Source organism: Esox lucius, chromosome 6 (genome assembly GCF_011004845.1).
Source record: "Esox lucius isolate fEsoLuc1 chromosome 6, fEsoLuc1.pri, whole genome shotgun sequence".
NCBI lineage: Eukaryota > Metazoa > Chordata > Actinopteri > Esociformes > Esocidae > Esox > Esox lucius.
In genome coordinates this window covers 26,458,512-26,482,501 of record NC_047574.1, presented here as the reverse complement: position 1 = coordinate 26,482,501, position 23,990 = coordinate 26,458,512, and the positions used below count along the sequence as shown (strand labels likewise).

The following is a 23,990-nucleotide window of genomic DNA, read 5'->3' as shown; positions in this document are numbered from 1 at the left end:
GGATAATACGAGTCAGTTGACTAGAGTAACCTTGCCATAGATAGTTAGATGTATTCCTGTACAAGGTTTTAATATTTGATCGATCTTGGTAATCAAATATCTTTATGGAATATGTACAGTGGTTATAAAAAGTCTACACTCCCCTGTTAAAATGTCAGGTTCTTGTGATGTAAAAGAATGAGACAAAGATATATGTCAGAACCTTTTCCAACTTTAATGTGACCTATAACGTGAACAATTCAATTGAAAAACACTGAAATCTTTTAAGGGGAAAAATAAAAAACTCACAATCACCTGGTTGCATAAGTGTATACACCCTTAAACTAATACTTTGTTGAAGCACCTTTTTTACAGCACTCAGTCTTTTTAGGTAGGAGTCTATTAGCATGGCACATCTTGACGTGGCAATATTTGCCCACTCTTCTTTGCAAAAGTGTTCCAAATGTGTCAGATTGCGAGGACATCTCCTGTGCACATCCCTCTTCAGATCACCCCACCAATGTTCAATTGGATTCATGTCTGGGCTCTGGCTGGGCCATTCCAAAACGTTAATCTTGTTCTGGTGATGCCATGCTTTTGTGGATTTGGATGTGTGCTTTGGGTCGTTGTCATGCTGAAAGGTGAACCTCCTCTTCATCTTCAACTTTCTAACGTACGCCTGAAGGTTTTGTGCCACAATTGCCTGGTATTTGGAACTGTTCATAATTCCCTCCACCCTGACCAAGGCCCTGGTTCCAGCTGAAGTAAAACAGCCCCAAAGCATGATGCTGCCATCTCCATGCTTCACTGTGGGTATGGTGTTCTTTGGGTTTATGTGCAGTGTTGCTTTTGCACCAAACATACCTTTTGGAATTATGGGCAAAAGGTTCAACCTTGGTTTCATCAGACCATAACACACATCTTCCCACATGCTTTTGGGAGACTTGATGTTTGTTTTGCAAACTTCAGCTGGGCTTGGATGTTTTTCTTTGAAAGAAAAGGCTTCCGTCTTGCCACCCTACCCCATAGCCCATTCATATGAAGAATACAGGAGATTGTTGTCACATGTAGCACACAGTCAGTATTTGCCAGAAATTCCTGCAGTTCCTTTAATGTTGCTGTAGGTCTCTTGGAAGCCTTCATTACCAGTTTTCTTCTCATCTTTTTATCAATTTTGGAGGGACGTCCAGCTCTTGGTAATGTCTCTGTTGTGCCATATTTTCTTCACTTGATGATGACTGTCTTCACTGTGTTCCATAGTATATCTAATGCTTTGGAAATTATTGTGTACCCTTCTCCTGACTTTTATCTTTCAACAATGAGATCCCTCTGATGCTTTGGAAGCTCTCTGTGGACCATGGCTTTTGCTCTGAGATGCAACTAAGAACATTTCAGGAAAATCCTACTTGAACAGCTGAACTTTATTTGTGATTCATCAGTCACTTTAAATGATGGCCGGTGTGTAATGATTTCTACTTAAAAGGAGTTTGAATGTGATTGGTTTAGTGTACACACTTATGCAACCAGGTTATTGTAAGGTTTTTATTTTTCATTTTTCCCCTTTTAACATTTCAGTTTGTTTTTCAATTGAATTGTTAACATTATAGGTCACATTAGAAGTGGAAAAAGTTCTAACCTAACTATTGTCTCATTATTTTATATCACAAAAACCTGGCATTTTAACAGGGGTGTGTAGACTTTTTATATCCACTGTATACAAAGGAAATCCACATCCCCATCGGTCCATTTGATTGGAAGTTCACATGGTAAAAGTGTACAAGGAGTATCTTTTAATGATCCAATGCATAATATGGTGCATTTTTCACAGTTGTAATTTAATCCAGGTAGATTTGAAAAATGGTCTAGATCTTTAATGAGACAGGATAGTGATTCTGTATTCGACGATATGACAAAACTCTAATCATCTGCATACATGGAGACTTTAGATTTTAATCCCAGGATTTGTTTTTCTTATTTTGACGGCTAAGATTTCTATGGCCTTTATGAGATTAATACGAGGATAATGGGCATCTCTGCGTTACTCCCCTACCTAATCCCAAACAGTTTAAAATAACCATTATTTATGATTCTACATTTGGAGTCACTATACATCACCTTCACCCATTGTATAAGAGATGTACTGAAGTTGAAATAGGTCATACATTTATAAATACAATCTAAACAGTGTTTATCAAATGCTTTTTCAAAATCTGCTATGGAAACTAGGCCAGGCCTTTTTGATTTATTGTACAGCTTTATTATTTCCAGTAATTGACATATACAGCTCTGGAAAGAATTAAGAGACCACTGCACCTTTTTCTTTCCTTTCCAAAGTTTTGAGTGAGGAACAGAAGTGTTCAATTTGCAGTGGTATCTTAATTTTAATCGTTCTGTTCCTCACTCAAAACCTTCCTTTTCTACTTTTTTAGAAAGGAAAGAAAAAGGTGCAGTTGTCGCTTGTTTTTTTCTGGAGCTGTATTGTCACCAATGTACTGGCCATGTATAAAACCTGTTTGATCAGGGTGTATTTTTTCTGGAATGTTTTTTTTAATTCAAAGTGCTATACATTTCTTGGTCAGAAACCATCTAATATAAAGTTGTAAAATAACAGTTTTTAAACAGGAGCTCTGAAACCTGTGTAAACATACTGTAGTAAAATCAATGATCCTCCACCACGTTTTTCAGTGAAGTGTGAGGTCACCTAAAATGGAGGGACAGTGTTTAAAAAGAATAGTAATTCTGTCAAGGTTTATGGATGTTAACACTGACAGTCTGCACTTAAACCTCTTAGTCATTGTTTCATTTATAATCTAATGCGATTGAGCCAACACAACAACAAATTGTGTCCAAACAACTTACTGCACTGGATATGTGCATTACCTAATTTCTACACCCCAATAATATGAAAAGCCACAATCAAATAATTAAAGCCACATCAGTTTATTTTAGTAAGGATAAGTTTAAATGTAAATTGTTCTTTCCTGCATAAAAATGTTGTTATTCATATGAATTATGAAGAGTGCCAATAATTTTGACAGAATTCATTTTGAGAGAATTTACTCTCTTGCATAAAATATGTATTATTCATTTTATAGCCTGAATGCTCTTTCTTAAAAGTCACATTTCTTTCTTAAAAGTCACTGCAGTTTGGCCGGGTCTGAAATGGCATGGTATTAACAATACATGGCACTACTTCTGATTATACCAATTTTAACGGTAACTGGTTTAAATTAGTATGCTATGGAGTTAACTAGTGGGTTAATATTAGACATAGCCGCTTATACATGCGATAAGGGAATCATTGTGCTTAAAGAGACTGACTGGCCCTTCCTATGGTTATATGTGCTTGCCTCTTCCTGTAGGTGCTGAGACTAGACGTATATCGTGGGCCATGGATGGACGGATGCTGAAACAGTTTGGTCTTAGGCTGCTTAACTTAATGGACGGATGCTGAAACTGTTTGATCTTAGGCTGCTTAACAGCCGTAGTATATAAATGAAAGTGAAAAAAGTGTACTGGACAGGTATTTGCCCAAGGGAGAATTGTTCAGATTCAGGTTGAGAAAATTGTCCAAGGGACAATTGTTCAGATTCAGCCTATACTATAACAATTTCACTGGAGATAAGCGATCAGAAACATTTTCATTACAATGCATGGTAGTTGAGCTTATATGGTGCTTTTGTAAAACAACTTGAATGCTGTGTAATTCACAATTGTAATGGATATAAAATATGTCTGACTTTGGGTTGGTGATCAAATATTACTTTCAGAAGCTCCATTGCTCTGGAGGGCTTTTATAGACCTACAGTACATTTGTGCGCATGCTGTATAATTCATACTCAAGAAATTGCCTATTTAACCAATAAATTAAAGCATGTGAAATAATGAAAGACCGAGCACATTTTGAAGGGATGTGTAGTGCACTCTTACCGAATACTTTCTTCTTGTCTGAACATTTTAAATTAGGGGTCTTTATGCAAATACTAAGATGTAGAGATTTTGCCATGCATTAGACTGGCCAGGCTTTTAGCATAAGAATCATGTCATGTTGAGTAGCAGCAGGACACAGATGCAGAGGTGGTGGATCGAATAACTTTTAATAAACAGACTTCATAACAACGGCCTCAAAAACCACAGACTTGAACCGGAACATCATACAACAATGATCGACAAAAAACACAGGGAACTGTGGAAACTAAATAGGAACATGATTGCGGAAAACGAGACACAGGCGACAGGACTCAACTAGACATGGGTGAAATCCATAAACACAGGGGATTCAAATAGAATATAGAAATACACTAACTAGAACTAAGACACTGAACATAGAAATGCAACAGCCGGCACGGCACATGACCAGCTGTTACAACGTGAAACTGATAAATATCCAATACAGTTTAGATATGGTTATCCCTCATCTCTGCCTTATCTTGGATAACATATGACTGACCTCGGATCAGAGTTGGATTCTTAATTCATTATACTGATTAACAATGGATAATGTGGGTGTCTGACATTTCGGCTTGGATATGCAATTCAAGATCTTATGAAGACCTCTATATAACATGTAAAAAAGTAATGTAGTCAACAGCTGATATAGAAAAGGCAAAAAAGAATTACTAAATAGTGTGATTTCTTATTGCAGGTTGACATTGGCACGGCTAATGGGGTCCCTGCAAAAAAGTTTGAATACCACTGTTAGGATTTTTAGAAAACTAGGCAGCTATCACTGACATTCTACCCATCTGCCCCAGATGGTGCCGAACCAATTTTCAATAGCCTGCGTGATCAACAAATTTTGTCGGTGTGCCACCACTGGGATTTGAACAGTACGGTGAGGCGCTGGCATAGACCACGCATTACCTTAATTTTGACAGAACCTAGCTAAAGTTTACTAAGCTCTTCCATTATTTCCCAGCACTAGGAGGGTGACAATTAGCACTAACTGACTTTCCATCAAAGCACTATCTTGCACTGACAAGACAACAGTAGGCCAGTCCCTTTGTGTTACCACTAATGATGGCATCATCCCAAGTGTTCAAAACAACTCAGAAAATATCCACCTAAGTTCAGTAAACACCTTCATTTCCTCCTGCCTGTCACTAACAGTATAAGGGAAGATGACGGCAAGGGGGATTATTTATTTTTTCCTTTCTGTGGCGGACAAGTTCATCAGAGCTTGAGAATTTCCCTTGCTCATCACCACCGCCTCTCGACAAACCAGAGAGCTAGAGCCCATGCTATGTCTTACTGTTGAGTGTGTGCACGTTTTTGGGTATGTTCTTGTTGGCTTGCATTGCTCTCCATTTCAGTCCCTCTAGTCTGGTAACATACGGCATGACAAGCACTTGACCATTATGCCGAGGAACCAAACGTCTCCCTTTCATCCAACAGAAATCTTTTAACCCATTCTATGATTTCAATTGATGTGAGCACTTGTGTTTTCTAGATTGTCTGTTTGTTTTCCCTGAAATAGGAACCCGGTTTAACAATTTAGCATCTATGATGATCTTCTGTTTCATCTCAAGACCGATGCCTGATGTTCACTTTTTTCATTTTAACTACATTTGTTCTTAAGATGCTGCTTTTTCCAATAGTCGTTTAGACGACCTAGAAAAAGAAAATCATATGCTTCCTGACTCCACTACATAGCCAACCCTTTTTCCTTCACCACACGAAGGCTCCCTGGAGGTCCAGGTTGTGACAACAATTGATAGGGTTGCTAACTATAGCAGAACCAAGGGGAAAGGGGTTCTTTAAAAGGTAAACATCACAACTTTAGAGTCTTCATTCATTACTACGACAGCCTAGCACACTTTGAAGCCAAGCATGACATGAAAGAGCATTTTTATTAGCTGAAGTGATACTTCAGCTAATAAGCATTTAATAAGTGCATGCCTTTGTGGCAGATAATATGGAAATGAGCCAGAGGGAGCTGAGAGAAATTAATTTAGACCGCTTAGGAATGGGATGAGTACAGCTGATATCCCTGTTAGTCATTTGATGCAATTTACCATTTTAGAACAACAAATCGTGCTGCCTCATCTGTGCATTTCAACTAGGGCTTCAACCAGGGGTGCCGTATAGGGGGGAAAAGTTAGGACAATTCCAAGGGCCCATGACTGACAGGGGCCCCAAAAAATAGGTAACAGCTGCACAGAGGGGGCCCAATTATATTTTTTTGTCGTGGGGCCCAAAATTCCTTGTGGCACCCCCGGCTGCAACTATTTTGATAATCGATTAATAATTGAAAACATACATTAATTCCAGAAATAAATATGTTCTATTTAAAAATACGTTTTCAGTGTTTTTCTAAAACAAATAAAACGTTCCAAAACTTAAGGGTTATCATAAAATCATTTTCAAGACTGTTGGCAAAGCATTCCAAAGCATTCAATGTTTCTGTTGTGGAGTATTATAGAACTCACCAAATTTGACACTAACGGGTAATTCATCATTAACGTTGTAGATGGTTAGATAGCCGGAGCTGCTCAGCTATACACAAACTCAAAGCAGATGAACGGTTTGTTGGTGAAAAACTTAACCCGAATTTGTATTAACTTGCCGTGCTTAGCACTATTCATCTTCTGGCATCACGGCTACGTGTGTTTTCTCTTTAAATGCTTTACAGTCGTGGTTAGGGAGAACCAATACGTCGATACCAAGTCGATGCCAAAACTCTAAAAACAAGGCGGTACTTGTTTTTGTACAGTACCGCAGGTACCCGGGATCCAAAACGTGAGAGATGGCGGCAAGTGCAAGTGAGTCGTGAACTCTGCGGTTGAGGCGCATGATCAGGGAGTACATATTTGCAAAAAAACACTATGCAAATGCCCTCAAACTTTAGAAACTGAAGGAGGAAACACTTGTAACTTGGCGAATCACTTCAAAGACAGACATGCAGATTTATTTAAAGAATTCAAGATGAGTGAGTTTCAATTCACGTCACATTAACAATGTATCCAAAGTGTTTGAGACAGCTGGCATTGCTATGTAGCCTAGCCAACTATGTTCCATACGATGTTTGCAGTGGCTAAACGTTGAAGGCTACTGTGTTTGATACCGTAATGTAACCACCGTAATGTAACCATAGCTCGTAGTAGGCTGTCATCTGTCATCAAATCCTTTTGTTGTTGTTTGTACACTCGTGGTTCATAGTGGTAAGGAGGTAATTTAAAGAAAGAGAATTTGTTACTTAATTATAGTAAGTTACAAATGCAGAATTTGCTAAAGAACTGGTCCCTACAACTCTGAACATGTTTCAGAACTTTGATACACCGTACACGTATGCCTACCATTCTAAAAACCAGGTTCTTTTTTCTTTAAAAAAAATAATAATCTGGTGGACATGATGGGTTTGCAAATAGTTTTGTATTCATACCAATAGGCTGTATCAGGTCTTTGTCATTATTTACTAGCTCTGTTTTGTTTTCAGATATACCCCTTTTTTGCGGTGTGCAGACTCTGTACCGTCTCGTCAATAGAAGATTCCCTGTGAATTTTCAGTCAGGTGCTGCTTTTGTCACATTTTCAGGTCTAATTAAGAATTTATAGTCCATCGGAATTGCGGAGAGATTCCAAATAGCCTGTCAGTGAGAACGGGAGTCAGCAGGATAGCGTGTGGGATTGGGCTAGATGATGAAAGTGATGATTATGCTAGCAACCACTAGCGAATGCTTTGTGATTACATTAGTGAATGCTCTATTCACAACTCCTCTCAAGTCCACAGTGGTTATTTTGTATTTGCTTTCTTGGATCACTTCATTAAAACCAATTTAATCCCATAGGTCACAATACTAAGAAAAACATGTTCCTACTTGACAGGCTCCTGAGAATTTGAAGTAATTAACAACAAATAACTAGCCTAATATATTATGCATTTTTAAGGTGTCTAGTAGTAGGTGTCAAAGACGTTACATTTGATTCTGTCACAAGACCTCAAGCATTTATATTGAAGTTGTACTTTTATAGGAAACGTTTGCACAGTCAGTAAACTCAAAAAAAAAAACACTGCACCTTTTTCTCTCCTTTCCCAAAAAGTTGAAAAGGAAAGTTTTGAGTGAGGAACAGAAGGGTTTAAATTAAGAGAGCACTGCAAATCGAAATTGAACGCTTCTGTTCAATTTGAACCAGCGACAGGGTCATGGGCAGCCAAGGCTCATTGCACGTGGGGAGCGAAGGAGGGCCCATGTGGTCCGATCCAACAGACGAGCTACTGTAGCTCATATTCCTGAAAAAGTTAAAGTGGTACTGATGGATAGGTGTCAGAATGCACAGTGCATCGCAGTTTGTTGTGTGTGGGGCAGCGTAGCCGCAGACCAGTCAGGCTGCTCGTGCTGACCCGTCCACTGCCGAAAGTGCCTACAATGGACACGTGAGCATCAGAACTGGACCACGGAACAATGCAAGAAGGTGGCCTGGTCTGATTAATCAAATTTCCTTTTACATCATGTGGATGGCCGGGTGGGTGTGTGTCGCTTACCTGGAGAACACATGGCACCAGGATGCACTATGGGAAGAAGTGGCAGTGTGATGCTTAGGGCAGTGTTCTGCTGGGATACCTTGGGTCCTGCCGTGTGTGTGTGTGTGTGTGTGTGTGTGTGTGTGTATATATATATATATATACACACACACACACACACACACACACACACACACACACACACACACACAAAATATACAAAAATCTATGTATTAGTAAAAATATATTTTTAACATGCCTAATTTGCGTAACTTAATTTTCCTACATTGAGTTCATGATATCAGAAGTTGATTTGGATGGACAATCTAACAGATGATTTTAACCATAGACATAATAAAGAGTAGACGCCGCATTGGCTGCTGGGGCGCGAGAAATACAGCCGCCATCTTTGACCGGTCATACTCCTATTTGCGTAGCAGCAGAAGCAACGATGCCAGAGCACTGTGGAGCATACTCCTGCTCATATCGGCGGACCATCGAAAGCAGGGCTCGGGGGATTACTTTTCACAAGTAAGATTTAACATTACCGTATTATTGGTTGTATTTTGTGACTAGAATATTACCAGAGAGTTGAGAAGGAGCAAGGATCTTTGATATTACTGTACTGAAATCGTATCCAGCTAGCTAGGCTATGTTTACTGCACCAGCCGGTGTTCACCCAGCGAACTGAGACTTGATAAGTCATATTCTATAACACTGACTTAGATTACAACTAACTCAAGAATGCTATTGTAGAAATAAAGCAAATATTACTTGTATAACATTGGCCAGCTAATTATATATTTCTATAAATAAAAGACGGTATTATCATTGTTGGGCAGTACTAGCTTAGCTAGTAACTTAGTATTTTGGTGGTAGCTTCACTATTTCCAGAATCAAGTAACTTTTTAGTAGTAGTAACTCCTTTATTTACCAAGTAGCTTGGCCACACAAGCTACTTTTCTTGTCATGTGAAATTAGCACAACTTAAAGTAGCTTCCTATGTAATGAACTAGCCTACTGCTGTGTTTGTGTTACTTAGCTTGCTACATTTGACTGGGTGGTAACTTTTGTGTCGTGATGCTTTATTCATGACAGAGTAACTAATAGCTTAGCTCACTGCAATTTCCAAGTAACTTGCCCAACACTGTGTATTATTCACGTGTAATTCACCCTAACAAAAGTAAGTTACCTCATGTCTCATACCCACCCCACTTAAAATAAAGGCAACAGAACATCTTATAGTAGAATGGTTTTCAAACAAGCTTATTATTTAGTTCAGCGGTATGTGCTCACCTACAGGTTCAGCCAAGATCACTTGGAGCTTCTATTTAATTCAATCAGAGCGTCAGGTAGGGTTGGTGTTCTTAATTACAATTTTGAAAATATACCTAATGAATATCTTTGTCTTGTGAGTAATGTATGTATTGTGTGCCTGTTTTCCATATAAGGAGGCTGGAATAACAATCCATCGGCACTTCCAGGCCATCTTCCGCCACCTCATGGTTCGGTGTGGTGTCTCACCTGTGTAAAGCACTATATAAATATAATGTATTTTTTTAAATTATTATTTTAATAAGGTGCTGAGTGCTGCAGAGAGGGTGATCCGCCAAGCTTCACCAATGCCAGCTCCTAAGGTGTCGACAGTCACAGACATCGTCCGGGAGGAGATTGGAACGGAGGATGTTTTTCTGCTTGGGGAACACATTGAGGAGACTCAGTTTGGCATCGACAACCATCATTCTGACTTGTTGTCATTCGTTGTGTCTGTGTTTCTCAATATAAGGCTGCACCACATTACCAAACTCACCTCTCTTGAACTGCAGAAAGGGAGCACGAGGAAGAACTGTCCTCTTTCAGGGGTTTTAGAGAGTGTGCATGTGTGTGGTTCCACGACAATTCAAGACTTTAATCCTAAATTCCAGCATCCCAAAACAAATTCTAAGCTTTATATCTGTACTTTAACTTTACTCATCACACATAATATCTTTATGTCATATCTGTCATCATTCTGACAAGATTAACACTGAAACTGAATGCAATGACTTAAAACTGCCTCAAAACAGTGGTCTGTCACATTTTATGTGAATACTGCTGTAAGTGTTGGTGGGTCTGTAAATACCTCTGTTTGTTTGTGTTTCATGAACTCTAGCCTCATGGTGTGTCTCTCCAGGAATCCAAATGTTGGTCTCTTTTGCCTTACACTGTGTTTGTGATTGTCTTAGCCCTGATCTCTTTCCCTCTGGGTTCTGAAAAGCACTTGTAACTGTGTTTTGAAAATTGCTACATTAAGTTTGCAGACTTTTAAGGGAGTTTCAACAAAGTAAATGTGCAGTTTAAATAAAAACTGTCACTTTTCATTTCATCCTGCTATTTTAGACTGGGACCCATGTGTGTATGTTGGGATGGGGGCTGTGAAATGAGAGAGAGAAATATATATTTCTGACTTTACTGCCACTATTTACACATTAGGTGTTTCAATCAGAATGATAGTCAAACTGGAAATGTTCCTGTTTTTCTCCCTTTTTGGGGATTATGTTCACAGTTTTGATCTCGGACGCCTGGTCCCTTTATATCATATATCAGAATATTCTATTACTGTTAAGCCCACTATGAATATTATAATACGCCGAACCATGTGTCCTGTATCATAGCTACATGTATGACCTTTGCAGCAAAAAAAAACGTGAAAATCAGTAAGGTATTCACTGAGGTATGATTAATTAAATTCGCTGACAGCTCATTTCACCTGCCAAAACAGATTACATTGAGTGGAGCGGCGGACCGGTCCAAGATGGCGGCCCCACGGCTCGTCAGCGCCAGTAGGTAGTAGCGGTCGATGCGGTGTCTACTCTTTATTATGTCTATGATTTTAACACCTCGGACCATAGACTGTAAAAAACAAATGGACGACGCCCCTTCGCTCTTTTCCATTGGTGAAAACTGAAGCCGCCAGTGTCCCGATATGGCGCTGACATCTTGGACTTGCGTCTGCGCAGATAGCGATCTTGGGACCAGTTCTGCGCAGTAGTTATGCGTCAAATTGATAGAAGGTAGCCATGGTCTGAGCGACAACCAAAGGAAAGAAGCTAACTGTGACAACTCGATAGCTACGATGGATTAGCGTCCTGCAGGCAGCATTCGGTTGCAATTATAAGACCCACGGTTTTCATTTTTTGCCTTCAAAATTAACGTATGTGATATGTAGTGCATTTTCAAACGAAAAACGACCTGGTGTAAAATATAAATGAAATTACTATTTAAATAATACTATGTAAGTAATATTATAAGGTGGAGCACACTGAGAAATAATAATAGCTTAAGTAATGTGGAGAACCTTTCTAATATAAACACATGTTTGATGTTGTTAATTTGCTTTTGCTCATTAGCTTTGGAGAGTGTGTGTGTTATAAATCTGGGAAACAATTCATTAACAGTTGGAGAATGGTTATTTAAGGGGAAATACATAGGTTATTATGGAGTTATGTTAAGTAAGTATTGTCAAATCATTTTAAGAACGTTGACAAGGAAGAGATACTGGTGTGAAGGAATTACGTTATTGCAATACATACACAACATGTTTGTAGCATCACATAAAATAATGCTTTGTGAGAATTGGAGTTTTGGAGATAAAGGAGTGGCTGTAGCCAGCCCAAGAGGCTGGCTACAGTATGATGCTGAGGCTGTGGTGACAAGTTATTCTGTGTGTGGCCAGTATGCTAAAGATAACGCTGAGACATCTCATTTATCAATGGAAATAAAACGGTTGAATTCAACATACAATGAGATGTACTGAAATTAATGTATACATGACACAAAAAGGCAATTAATTATTTTGGCAGGTAAAAAATATGCTTGGCCTGTGGATTTTTTCATCTACCGGTCCCCTTGGCAAGTGTGCCAAAAGGTTAGTTTTGGACACTGTTGACAACCCTGCGGCTGCACCAATGAACGTCTGCCTGCGCCGAATGAATAAAACGAATTATGACCGCCTGTCATGCAGAAAGAATACCGTGAAGAAAGAGAAACCATTCACGGACTACAACCATGACATAGTCTGTTGAATACGGATAGAGAAACCATACAGACATTGGTTGTTAGCAGTAAGTGGCATGTTAACTACGCCTGCCTAAGGGCTTGCTAGCAGTGACGCGTAAGAAGCCAGTCAACCAACTAATGCAAGTACTGTATTATGCAATTATTATGTTAGCATAAATATATTAATTATTTTCATGCTTTTATGTCACATCAAGTGAACAAGCATATTCATGAAAATATGATAATGATATTTATAGTGGCTAATATTTTGATAACCATTTATTAAAAAGTAATGATGTGCGTTCCATCATATTTATATAAACAGCAATTGCTTGTATCAGCACGTCTCATATCACATGCAAATCTGTGGTATTAATCAATATTCTGATATGATATTTACATACAATATATCTGTAAAATACTATTATATTATGTTTTTTTTTTTATATTTAGTTTGGGCCATTAAAAATACAGTCAGGGCCAGTAGATTTCAGACCAACTTGCCCAAAAGGGCCAGTGAGAAAATGAATTGAAAAATGAATTGATTAAAATGAATTGATGATTACTGTCTACACAGCCAGTAATCATCCAACCGTACCACCGGTCTGGGAACAGTTACTACTGAAACCCTAACCTCTATTCAACTCCTACCCTATGTGCCAGTTGCTTTTCTGGTCTTCCTCTGCATTACCACCTGGTGTCACAACCACCTGGTGTCCCAGGTATAAATACGTCCATGATTGCAGGGTGGCAATGAAAACATTAAGTGGAACTGGATTTGAGGTCCAGAGTTGAGTTTGAGGGTGTCCAGGGTTTATTGGTGCCCTCTTCCAAGAGCTGCATTGTTGAGCACCATACTAACACCACCCCCAGTGCATGCCAACAGAGCTAACCCAACCCTAACCACCCTTGGTGAGTGGTTAACAGGGTTTAGGTGTGTGAATCAGAGGGCTGAGATTTCTGAACTTTCTGAAGATTTCTGCACTGTACTGTGCAGTCCATATGTATTCGGACAGTGACACAAGCAAGGCCGTTTTGGCACTACTCCAGCACCCTGGATTTGAAATGAGACAATGACTAAGAGTTTAAAGTGTTGACTGCCAGTGTTCATATGAGGGTATTTGCATTCTTAAACTATGAACCATGTAGGAGTTACATCCCTTTGTACAGGTGCATCTAAAAAAATTAGAATATTGTGGAAAAGTTAATTTTGTCCCCGTAATTCAAATCAACTAGTGACACCTTCATATAGTCTAGATTCATTACAAATACAGTGGAACATTTTAAGCCTTCTTGATGATTACGGCTTATTGGAAAGAAATCCAGTATCTCAAAATATTACAATAAAAATATTGACTTGGTCGGTGCTCCTTTTGCACAAATTTCTCCATCAATGCGGCGTGGCATGGAAGCAATCAGCCTGTGGCACTGCTGAGGTGTTATGGAAGCTAAGGTTGCTTTGGTAGCGGCCTTCAGCTTGTATGTGTTGTTGGGTCATGCCATGAAAGAAAAAAATAGTTTTGGCAGACTCGCTAGCAATTGCTCAATTCCTATGACTATTCCAGTAAGTTAGTAGATACTGGTAAAGCCTATTACTGGCTAATAAGCTGTTCAAATGGCCAGTGGCAAAAGCTCACTGTTCAAAGACGCTATTTGTTGTGGAGGTAAACTTAGTAAGAAACATTAGTCTGTTTAACTATCAATATTATTCACGAATGACCAATTGGCTGTTAAAACGGCCAGTGGCAAAAGAGAATTTGTTCAGGGTAGAGGCTATACTGACACTTGTTGAACAAAGAGCTCTGTGGTGTAGTAGTTAGCGACACAGCTTGTCACGTTGACAAACCGGGTTTGAATCTCAAGAGGGAAATACTTTTTATTGCGGTCCGGCTGAACTAGGCTTGCCTGGATTCTTGTTGATTTCCATGAGCTGTAAGCTGTAATCATCAAGATTGAAACAAAAAGGCTTGAAATGTTTCACTTTGTGTAATGAATTTAAAATGCATGAAGGGGTCACTTTTTGATTTATGGGGGGAAAAAGAACTTCCACAATATTCAATTTTTTTCTGATGCACCTGTTTACATAGTCCACCCAATTTGGAGGACCAAAAGTCATTGGCTGCTCAGCTGTTTTGTGACCGTGTGCATGTCGTTCCATTGTTAGTTAATGTGAAAGGAGCAAAGATGTGTCAATGCCAGTAAAGTCATTTGAATACATAAGGTGTGTCAAAATCAAATGTTAGGTACATTGCTAAGAAGCAAGAACACTCTGTGTTCAGGAATAACCAATGTCATGGTAGACCAAGGAAGACCACTAGTGTTTGACTGAAAATGTATTTAAGTTGTCAGGGAACCCCCTTTTCAACTTATGAATAGATTTAGAACACTGTGTAAAATGTACGCTTGTATTAGTTGAAGTGTACCATGATGGAAAGACTGCTGTACACCAGAACAACCTCAGACAGTTTACCACAATATGCACACCATTGGTAACCCGAAGTAATGACCAGGTTACAGTTTGCTAAAAGTACCTACATTATTATTTATTTTTTTAATGAACAAAGTCTTATGTACAGATGGCAGTCATCGAATCCAAAGGATTCAGGCAGTCATCAATACAAGTATTAAATATGCTTGCTTTTGGTTTACTATAATGGAGGGATTATGTATTAAATAAATCTGTACCTGTTCCTACACTGTTCATGGTATATAGATGTAAATCCTGAAAGATGACAGTCTGCACCTTAACCTTTTATCAAGTCATATATACACAGGGGGTACTTGAGAAGACCCAGCAGACCCTAGGCTTACTGGTAAAATGCACATGAAGGGGTACTTTAGGGGTACTCAGTGCTGGGTAAAATTCAGCCAGTGGTAGGCTACAGAAACTATAAAAGGTTAGGAACCATTATTTTAGTCAATGTTTCATTTAAAAATCAGTGTTCTGGTGTACAGAGCCAAAACAACTGATCTTCTGTCACTGTCCAAATACTAATGGACTGCACTGTACATTTGGCATGACAGGGAAAATGGCGGGAACAAATGGGTTACGAATGGACTTAATGCTCGAAGGATGTATGATTGGCACTTTTGCAACGCTTAATAATCTTTGTTTATTGTCTGTTTAGTAGAAAAAGAGGTGTTTCGGGAAGCAGCCAAGCACAAATGCTGACCTTTGCAGTAGAACATCAGGAGTGCCTGCTGTATTCTTACTGTAGTTTGCCTATTGTTATCTGCTTTCTGGGTGTGGAACACTGATTAAGAAGTGATTGTATGAAGATTGAAATGGGTGTTAACGTCAGTGTTCAAAACAATCTAGGTTTGTTGATTACACTTTTCCAGTGATCAATCGTTTATTTGAGGTGTGGATCTCTTTCAGGACAGGTGTTTTTCATCGGCAGCCACCATCCAGTCTTGCATCTTTTCATCCTTTGACTCTTTCCTTATCAAACAGCTGCTGAACACTCCCTACTCCCAGATATTTAGCATGGAGAAAATATCCTATCCAACGGAATGACCAGACCCTTCCTCTTAAAGATGTCTTTAGGGGCAAGATAAGCAGGTGTTTTATGCAGCTGGTAGCCAGAGATTTGAACCATTCAGCCAGCATCATCCCTTTGTTGGGTTACCTCACCTCCAGGCTGCTCCTGCCACCAAAGCTGTGGGATTTGGTAGCAGGCAGCATGCACAGTCTGTTCCTGTGATTCTGCCAGTTTATTAGCCACCACTTCGCTAAGTCACACCCCGTGCCCCAGTCGACAGCCTGCTAAAGCAGGCTGACACCTTCCCCAGGGCTGGCCCCAAAGTAAATACTTCCAGTTTCCAAAGAGGGTTGACCTTTTACCATGCCGGTTGTTTAATTATTATTTATTTGTTAACTACAAACTGACCATAAATAGCAGGTGTTCATAATTAAAATGTATCAATGGAATGGAGCCAGCGGGACCATAATGCTTTGGACTTTGCTGCCCCATTAGCATTTTAGAGATAATGCTTCAGAATTAATTACACTCACTTTGGTGTCTGTTCCGATGAAAGGCTCCGACCCAGAAGCCATTGCTCTCACTGTCAGTTCTACTGTTCTATTGTTGGACCAACAAGCTAATCGCGCAGTGCTCACCGATCACCAATATGAATCTTACTGTTATGGGAAAGGCATACCTTCAGTTAAAAAAAACTGGTCTATGAATAAATGCATGAACTCTTAATAAATTGTATTTGGCCTTGTGGAAATTAGGGTCTGGATTTTGTTGTGAGTGAAGGTGTGCTAGATCTTAACTTGAGTTTAATTAGCGTTTTGGTTTTAGGGTGAATGCTGTGTGTCACCAACTCTCCTCACTTTGCGCTAATGCAGGAATGCTTATCACTTGGGAAAGACATGACGTTTAGTGAAAAGTTGTAGTGTTTTCACTCTTAGGTAACTTGGCCTCTATGTAAGGAGGCTGGAGAAAGTAGGTCTATGTAAAGGCTGAGACTACAAAGGAGTAGGGAGGTAATGGGGAGGGCTATGAGATGTGGAGTCACCAGGCAACATTTTTAATATTTAAATAGAACAGACAACTTTCACCCCTCTGAACTGCAAATTTTTACCACTGTGCTCATGTGAAGGAGAAACCAGACCTGTTTTCCTATTCCCAGCAACCTTGTTCTCCGTCCTCTGTCTGACTTCTCCTGCCACACCCTCTCTCTACCACTTAGATCCATTAGGAGAAGGAAGGTTCTTAGTATTGCTGCAGCAAGCCTTTGAGTAGGTAAGAGGAGAGGGTTCGGAGAGCAGGGTGGCGTGTTTGTGCTCCTGCCAGACAGAAGGGGAAGGGAGGCAGGCCATTAGTGTGTGTTTTGTAGTCTAATAGATTCTCTCCTGTCGTCCCTTTCTCTAATGCTGCAAAACAGCCATACGCCCAGCTATAATGAGGGCACTCGGGCCGTGGTGAACAAATCAATGTGCATGTTTGTGTGTGCACGTTACTCAGCCTCTGGCACGGCTGTAACTTAACACCACGTGACAGCCGAGGCTGGACTTTGTCATCCGGGTACTTTGTTGGTCCAATGGTTAAAAGTATCCTTTTTCCCACATATGAAATGTACATGAGATTGTTTCAAACTTTCATGGATTGTGGTATTGCTCCACTTGAGAGCGGGATAGGTGTAAACAGTGTAATAATATCAGGATCCCAATTGGTTCTTGTTTTACTGGGTAAGCTGGAATTATATTAATGTCAGAATTTTGAGTTCTTCATTGGAGAAACTGTAAGTACATCTTTATAGAAGTGTGTATTTTTGGCATCATTTTAGCTGAGGCCATAACGTCCTAATGACTGGATGTTCCAGTAATGAGGCTACCAACCCTAACATTGACTTCTCTCCACTTTGTCTGATAAGCATCCACTTTAAACAAGCACACGATGAGGTTAGAGACTGTTTTTTTTTCCAAATTGTGTTTTCCCCATGTTTTGTGAAACACATTGACAATTCACATTCAGTGCCGTTTGACACACACTAGTGAATTGTATATCATGCATACTGAGTTATTGTGTTCTTGTCTCCCTTACAGGTGTGCATTGTGCAGAAGCGGGACACAGAGAAGATGTACGCCATGAAGTACATGAACAAACAGCAGTGCATAGAGAGAGACGAGGTCCGAAACGTCTTTAGAGAGCTAGAGATCCTACAGGAAATTGAACATGTTTTTTTAGTAAACCTCTGGTGACTATCCTGTGTTTTTTACTTTATATACTATTTGTACATTCTGCATGCTGTGTGTGTGTGTGTGTGTGTGTGTGTGTGTGTTGGTGGTGGTGGGGGGGGGGGGGGGTGAAGTATTTCACTTGTCTCCTGTGATGAAAACAGACCATGTAAACTGCAAAAAAGAGTTTAAACTAGAGACTGCCATGTGTGCGTAGATAGAGTATGTCAACATACTGTATTCTCAAACAGACAGAAATGTAGCCTGGACAATTTATTTTCTATTATTGTAGAGGCTGTGTTCATCTGCTTTGCTGATGCCAGCTCATCATATACCCAAATACCAACATATTAATGAGGGAACTTTGATTGATTATTGCTCTTTTAATCATTGCAAGGTCTTTTAAGTCTGAGTTATGGGTTCCAGAAAATGTCTCTTGTTTGTTTGTCTTTACTAGTTATTGATGATCCAAAAGTGACTCTACTGCTTAGATATCAGACTTGGAATGTAGAGAGCAGATGGTGCTGCAGAACACAATACTGTATCATCAGCAAAACCATTTCTTAATAGCTTCTACTGTAATGTCCCATGACCCCATACTTCCTTCTCAGGATTCTGATATCTGGGTGAAGTAGGGAACCCATTTCATTATTTAACCATCTAATGTCTCTGCAGCACATTTTCTAAATGTAATTGGGCAGCTGGCAATGTTCACAGCATATTACACCAAAGCACTTTACTCCTTTGTAATTGGTAGATTGATATTGCACACGGTGGTTATCTCTTTGGAGTAATTGCTATAGCGAGTATCAATCATTTCATACAGCCCCTTTAATAACATATAGAATTTGAACCGATCGTAGTATATATACAGCAAAACTAAATCACCCACAACCATTTGTTACTCTTACCAGGCATGTTGGTCTTTATCCAAAGTACTACTGTTTTAACACAGAATAGAGTTTTTCCTCCAAGAGAAGCTTCCTCTAATGTAAAATAAACAGAGGGGTTTTTAATTAGGTAGTAGGAGTGCTGGTGCCTGTGTATGTTTAATATAATAATTCCCTCATGGAGGATTCATCTGCCAGCCCCTTCCTCGTTCTAGTTTTCTCATCTCTGTATCTGTGCATCTAGCACATCAAAGCCCCATTAGCGACAAACACAATCGACAGCAGCATTATGGGTTGGCAGGAATTCTAGTACTCCTTAGATGACACCTCGTCGTACTGTGTTTCAAGTCAACTTCAGAGGGAAGCCGGGAAAGTGGTCAGCCCATCTTAAATTACACTGGAACAAAACAGCAACGTGCATTCTCATACAGCGTCCCCAACAAATTCACGAGACATGTGCCATAGCATTGGTTCCATCGGTCTCATCCAGTATTCACTTTGGACGGTTCATAGTAGTTTCAGTTTTCTACATCCCTTCGCCAGTGAAGGATCTTGTTAGAATCATTTTTGCTTTGTTTTGATCTCCTGTCTAAAACACATTCACAGGTTGTCAAATCTGCATTACAATGAGCATCAACACATGAGGGAGTGATAGAGAGGCATGTCTGCAAGCTTTTGCCAGGCGTCACTGTCAAACTGACCAGATTGAGCAACAACTGAGGAAGCTAGCTAAATCCATAGAAACGGTGTGCCTGTCAGGCCACAGCTGTTCAAGCCTACTTGATTGGAAAACGGATAGACGTGTGTTTCCAGATGTTGGTGTTTACTTTTTGCAATCCATTCATTTTAAACCTGAGCAGCTGTTGGTATCATTTGTACCATAATATTGGCCATTTCAAATGCCAAGCTAGCAGAAAACAAACAGCATAGACTTCCTAAAACCATAGACACTAGCCTTGTAATGTATCCTTCATGTAGACGTTTTTTGGTTGCTTTGTCCCTTCCTTTGGTGTTGGTGGACTTTTAAATATCCTGCTAAGCCTTGCTTTTTAAAGTATATTTAGAAATAATTATGTCTTTCTCCTTTAGCCAGAGGTAGAGCTCAGTCAAAAAGGATTCATAATAGATCTTTTTTATGTAGTTCTAGATATGTGCTTTCCTCATTCACAGTGACTATTAGATATGAAAGTTTGTTATTGTGAATGGCATATCCTCTGACAAGTCAAAGGTATGTTTTGGTGTTCCTCAAGGCTCGGTTCTGGGCCCATTATTGTTCTCACTATATATGCTGCCTCTGGGTGATGTAATCCGGAATCACAATGTCAACTTTCACTGTTATGCTGATGACACACAGTTATATATTTCAATGAAGCATGAAGAAGCCCCAAAATTAGCTACTTTGGAAGCATGCGTTTCAGATATTTGGAAGTGGATGACAGAACTTCTTGCTTTTAAACTCAAGACAAACAGAAATGCTTGTTTTAGGACCCAAGAAACAAAGAGTTTTGTTAGCAGATCTCACTGTGAACCTCGACGGCTGCATGGTCGTATCCCAAAAAACTGTACCCTTGACCCTGACGTCTCCTTTGAAGAAAATATAAAATATGTCTCAAGAGTTGCTTATTTTCATCTTCGAAACATTGCAAGAATCTGCAACTTTTTATCAAAACTGATGCAAAACAACTAATCCATGCCTTTGTTACTTATAGACTAGGTTACTGCAATGCTCTACTTTCCAGTGACCCTGACAAATCAATAAATATACTTCAGTTAGTGCTGCACACGGCTGCTAGAATCCTAACTAGAACAAAAAAATTTGAACACATTACTCCTGTACTAGCCTCTTTACACTGACTGCCTGTTAGGGTTAGGGCTGATTTTAAGGTTTTATAGTTAACCTATAAATCAATACATGGACTTGCTCCTACTTACCTCACTGAAATGATCCAGCCATACATACCTACACGTAACATACAATCGCAAGATGCAGGCCTTTTAATTGTATCTAGAATCTCTAAACAAACAGCCGGGGGCAGAGCCTTTTCTCATAGAGTTCCACTACTGTGGAATAATCTGCCAATTAAGGTAAGAAATGCAAACTCAGTGCAAACTTTCAAGTGTCTACTAAAGACTCATCTCTACAGCACGGTCTATGATTAGGTGCAGCCTTGCCCAGGGGCGTGAAGGTGACCAGAAAGGCTTGATACTGTCCACCCTTGCTGTCTTGCCAGGTGGGCTCTCATCGCAGAGTCACTGGCTTGTTGTTGTTTCTCTGTTGCGCACTTGTGCAATTGGGCTGTACTCTGCTGGCAATACTCTGCCCTCATTCAGGGTGGTTGCGGTTGGTGGGTGTCCCTTTGGTTGTTGCTTGGCAATGTGGGTGGATTGATTTCCTGTCTGTTGGGCCCTGTCCCGGGCCTCCCCCAGATAGGGCCACAGTGTCCCGGGACCCCCCCCCCCCCTTGTCTTAGTCCCAAGGTTTTATGCTGCTATATTATTGTGCTGGGGGAGTAGGGTCAGTTCTCCTTCTCCTTGTTGATATGAGGAATGCATTTTCTGAATTTTCTCCTGTTTTGAACTTAGGGGGGCATGAGGGCCTGGCTCACACCTGAGGAGTACCTGGCTTGGGGGACCCGCTGCTGTCCCTGTCCAGAGTCTTCTTGGTTGTGTTGCAGATCGAGACAATGCCTGATGATTTCAGCTGCCACTGTGCTGACACCTCCCCTTCCCCCGTGTTGTCCCTGTCCTTGTCCATCTGATCATGCTTCCGACCAGGACTAACTTTAAATAGACTCTACATTTAATAAATATTACAATTGTAATCTTAATATGTTCACCTGGCACAGCCAGAAGACGACTGGTCACCCCTCTGAGCCTGGGTCCTCTCTAGGTTTCTTCCTAAATTCTGGCATTCTTAGGGAGTTTTTCCCAGCCACTGAAATTCTACACTACTGTTGTTTGCTCCTTGGGGTCTAAGGCCAGGTGTTTTGTAAAATCACTTTGTGACAACTGCTGATGTAAAAAGGGCTTATAAATACATTTGATTGATTGATTGACAGTTATTGTACATTCTAGTGCGTGTCGAAACGGCAAACTCTCAATAACTTTACTTTCAGTCAGTCCGGTCACAAGGATCATGAAAAAAACTAATGGACCAAGGCTCTTCATATACAGTCATTTGTTTAAAATGCATTTGTTTTGGTTATGACATGTTCAATCAAAAGTTTAAAACACTACTGTGTTTTGGTTGCATGGGCTTCGTCAGTTAGTAAATACATGTATTTCCTAATATGGATACCATATATGGTAAGGTCATTGAGCTGGAGCTGTATCAGGACATTAAGAACTGTCTGTGGGTTTCCTGATGCACATTTTAAGCTGCTGCTGACTTGCAGAACATTGGCAGTATCCATGTCAAGTACTGTGGTATGTGTTCTGGCTGTTGGAGTTTGCAATGATGTGTTCCATTATTGATGGACAGGAGATGGGCAGAGCAGAGATTCTGGGAACTGAAAGTAATAAGCAACTCTTGAGACATAAAGCTGTTCCCCAAAGTAAACATCAGAGGAGGCTACTCATGAGAAAACCACTTTTGATTGGGATTTGTAGTAGTTTTATTGATACAGGCCCAGAGAGGGAGGCAAGCTGCCATGTAAGTGAATGATTCCTGAAATCCTAGGGAGGGAGAGTTGGGTACAGAGGCGGAGGGTCAGAAATGTTGTTAAGAAGGGACCCAGGCACAGATTAGTCTACTTTGTCCGAACAGATTTTCACCACCTATAAGGCTTTAGATTTGTTACTTTTCCTCACATGCACACAACCACTGTTTGAAGCCATGTGCATTCATTAATTATATCGACGTCCCAAATTCTGACAGCTTTATTTGTAGAAGCTTCATCCGTTGCTTCAGAGAAAAAGTATTAGAGGGAACCCATTAAGATAGGCATGAATCAGCATCAGTAGAACAAGTCCCGCTTAAGCCTGCAGGACTGACAAGTTTTCACAATGCAGTAATTGCCCTTACCATTCACTTGCCGCGTAGACTGCCGTATGATGTATAAGAGTTGGAGTCAAAGGGATTAGCCACCTTGGGAAATTATTTAGTATCTTCATCAGCACAGTGAACACATAAAACAAATCAACGCAAACGTCCTAAAGCATCACAGCAAAGGTGTCGCCCCCCCCCCCCCCCAATCAATTTGTATTTATAAATTAGAGGACTCATTTCCCCTGCCCAAAGGTACAGTATTACATGCAGTAAGTGTACGCTGTGAAATAGATCCCTTGCACTTTCCTGCGTTGATCATTGCCAGAGCAACGTTTTGCCTTGAGCATTACATCGCAACATATCCCTCTCAAACACCATTGGCCACATTCCCCTGGGATGTGGATGGAGGCAGCGAAAGCTAAACCAAAAGCAAGGCCCAGTAGGCTTGTGGTGATATTAAGAATAAAACTGAGTGTCAGCGCTGACCACTGGGATATTTGACCTCCAAGTCTTGGGAACATTCTAAGGAGGGTTTTAAAGATCACTCAGAGTACCTACATTTGGTTTCCTAATGTTATGTCACTAATCGAGGATTGTTTTTATTTTATTTTTTCTGGTGCTATCTCCAAATGCCATGGGTTTAGCTTGCGTGTCACAAGTTTGACTCAAGTCATGGTACAAATATTCTAAATGCTTATCACTCAGCTGCTTACAAAGTAAGGAAACCAATGTGCCATTTAGCTGACCTATCCCTTTAAGGTCTCACAGAGGATGAGTCATCGCTGGCCACACATCCAGTGTCCATCTACCCTTTCCATCAGGGAGAGAGAGAGCATTGCCATTGTGGTGAGAATAGATCACAACCTGTCCTGCTCTGTCCCTTAAAAATATATTAATTCCTGTGCTGCACTGAACCACCAGGGGACAGTGAGACAAATGGGCTTTACC

General features: G+C 40.1%; 1 protein-coding gene across 3 annotated transcripts in view; it reads left to right on the top strand.

Annotated features, from left to right (window-relative positions):
• The window catches only part of LOC105010717 (serine/threonine-protein kinase 32C), a 105,036-nt gene that overhangs the window by 48,238 nt on the left and 32,808 nt on the right, over positions 1–23,990 (top strand). For 2 of the 3 annotated variants that reach the window (XM_010870251.4, XM_034292923.1), the window contains exon 3: positions 18,033–18,184. In XM_010870251.4, the coding sequence (XP_010868553.2) occupies positions 18,033–18,184 (152 nt within the window). Of the gene's footprint in view, positions 1–17,867; positions 17,889–18,032; positions 18,185–23,990 lie in introns of those variants that run through there. The other variant, XM_034292924.1, reaches the window with a different exon arrangement.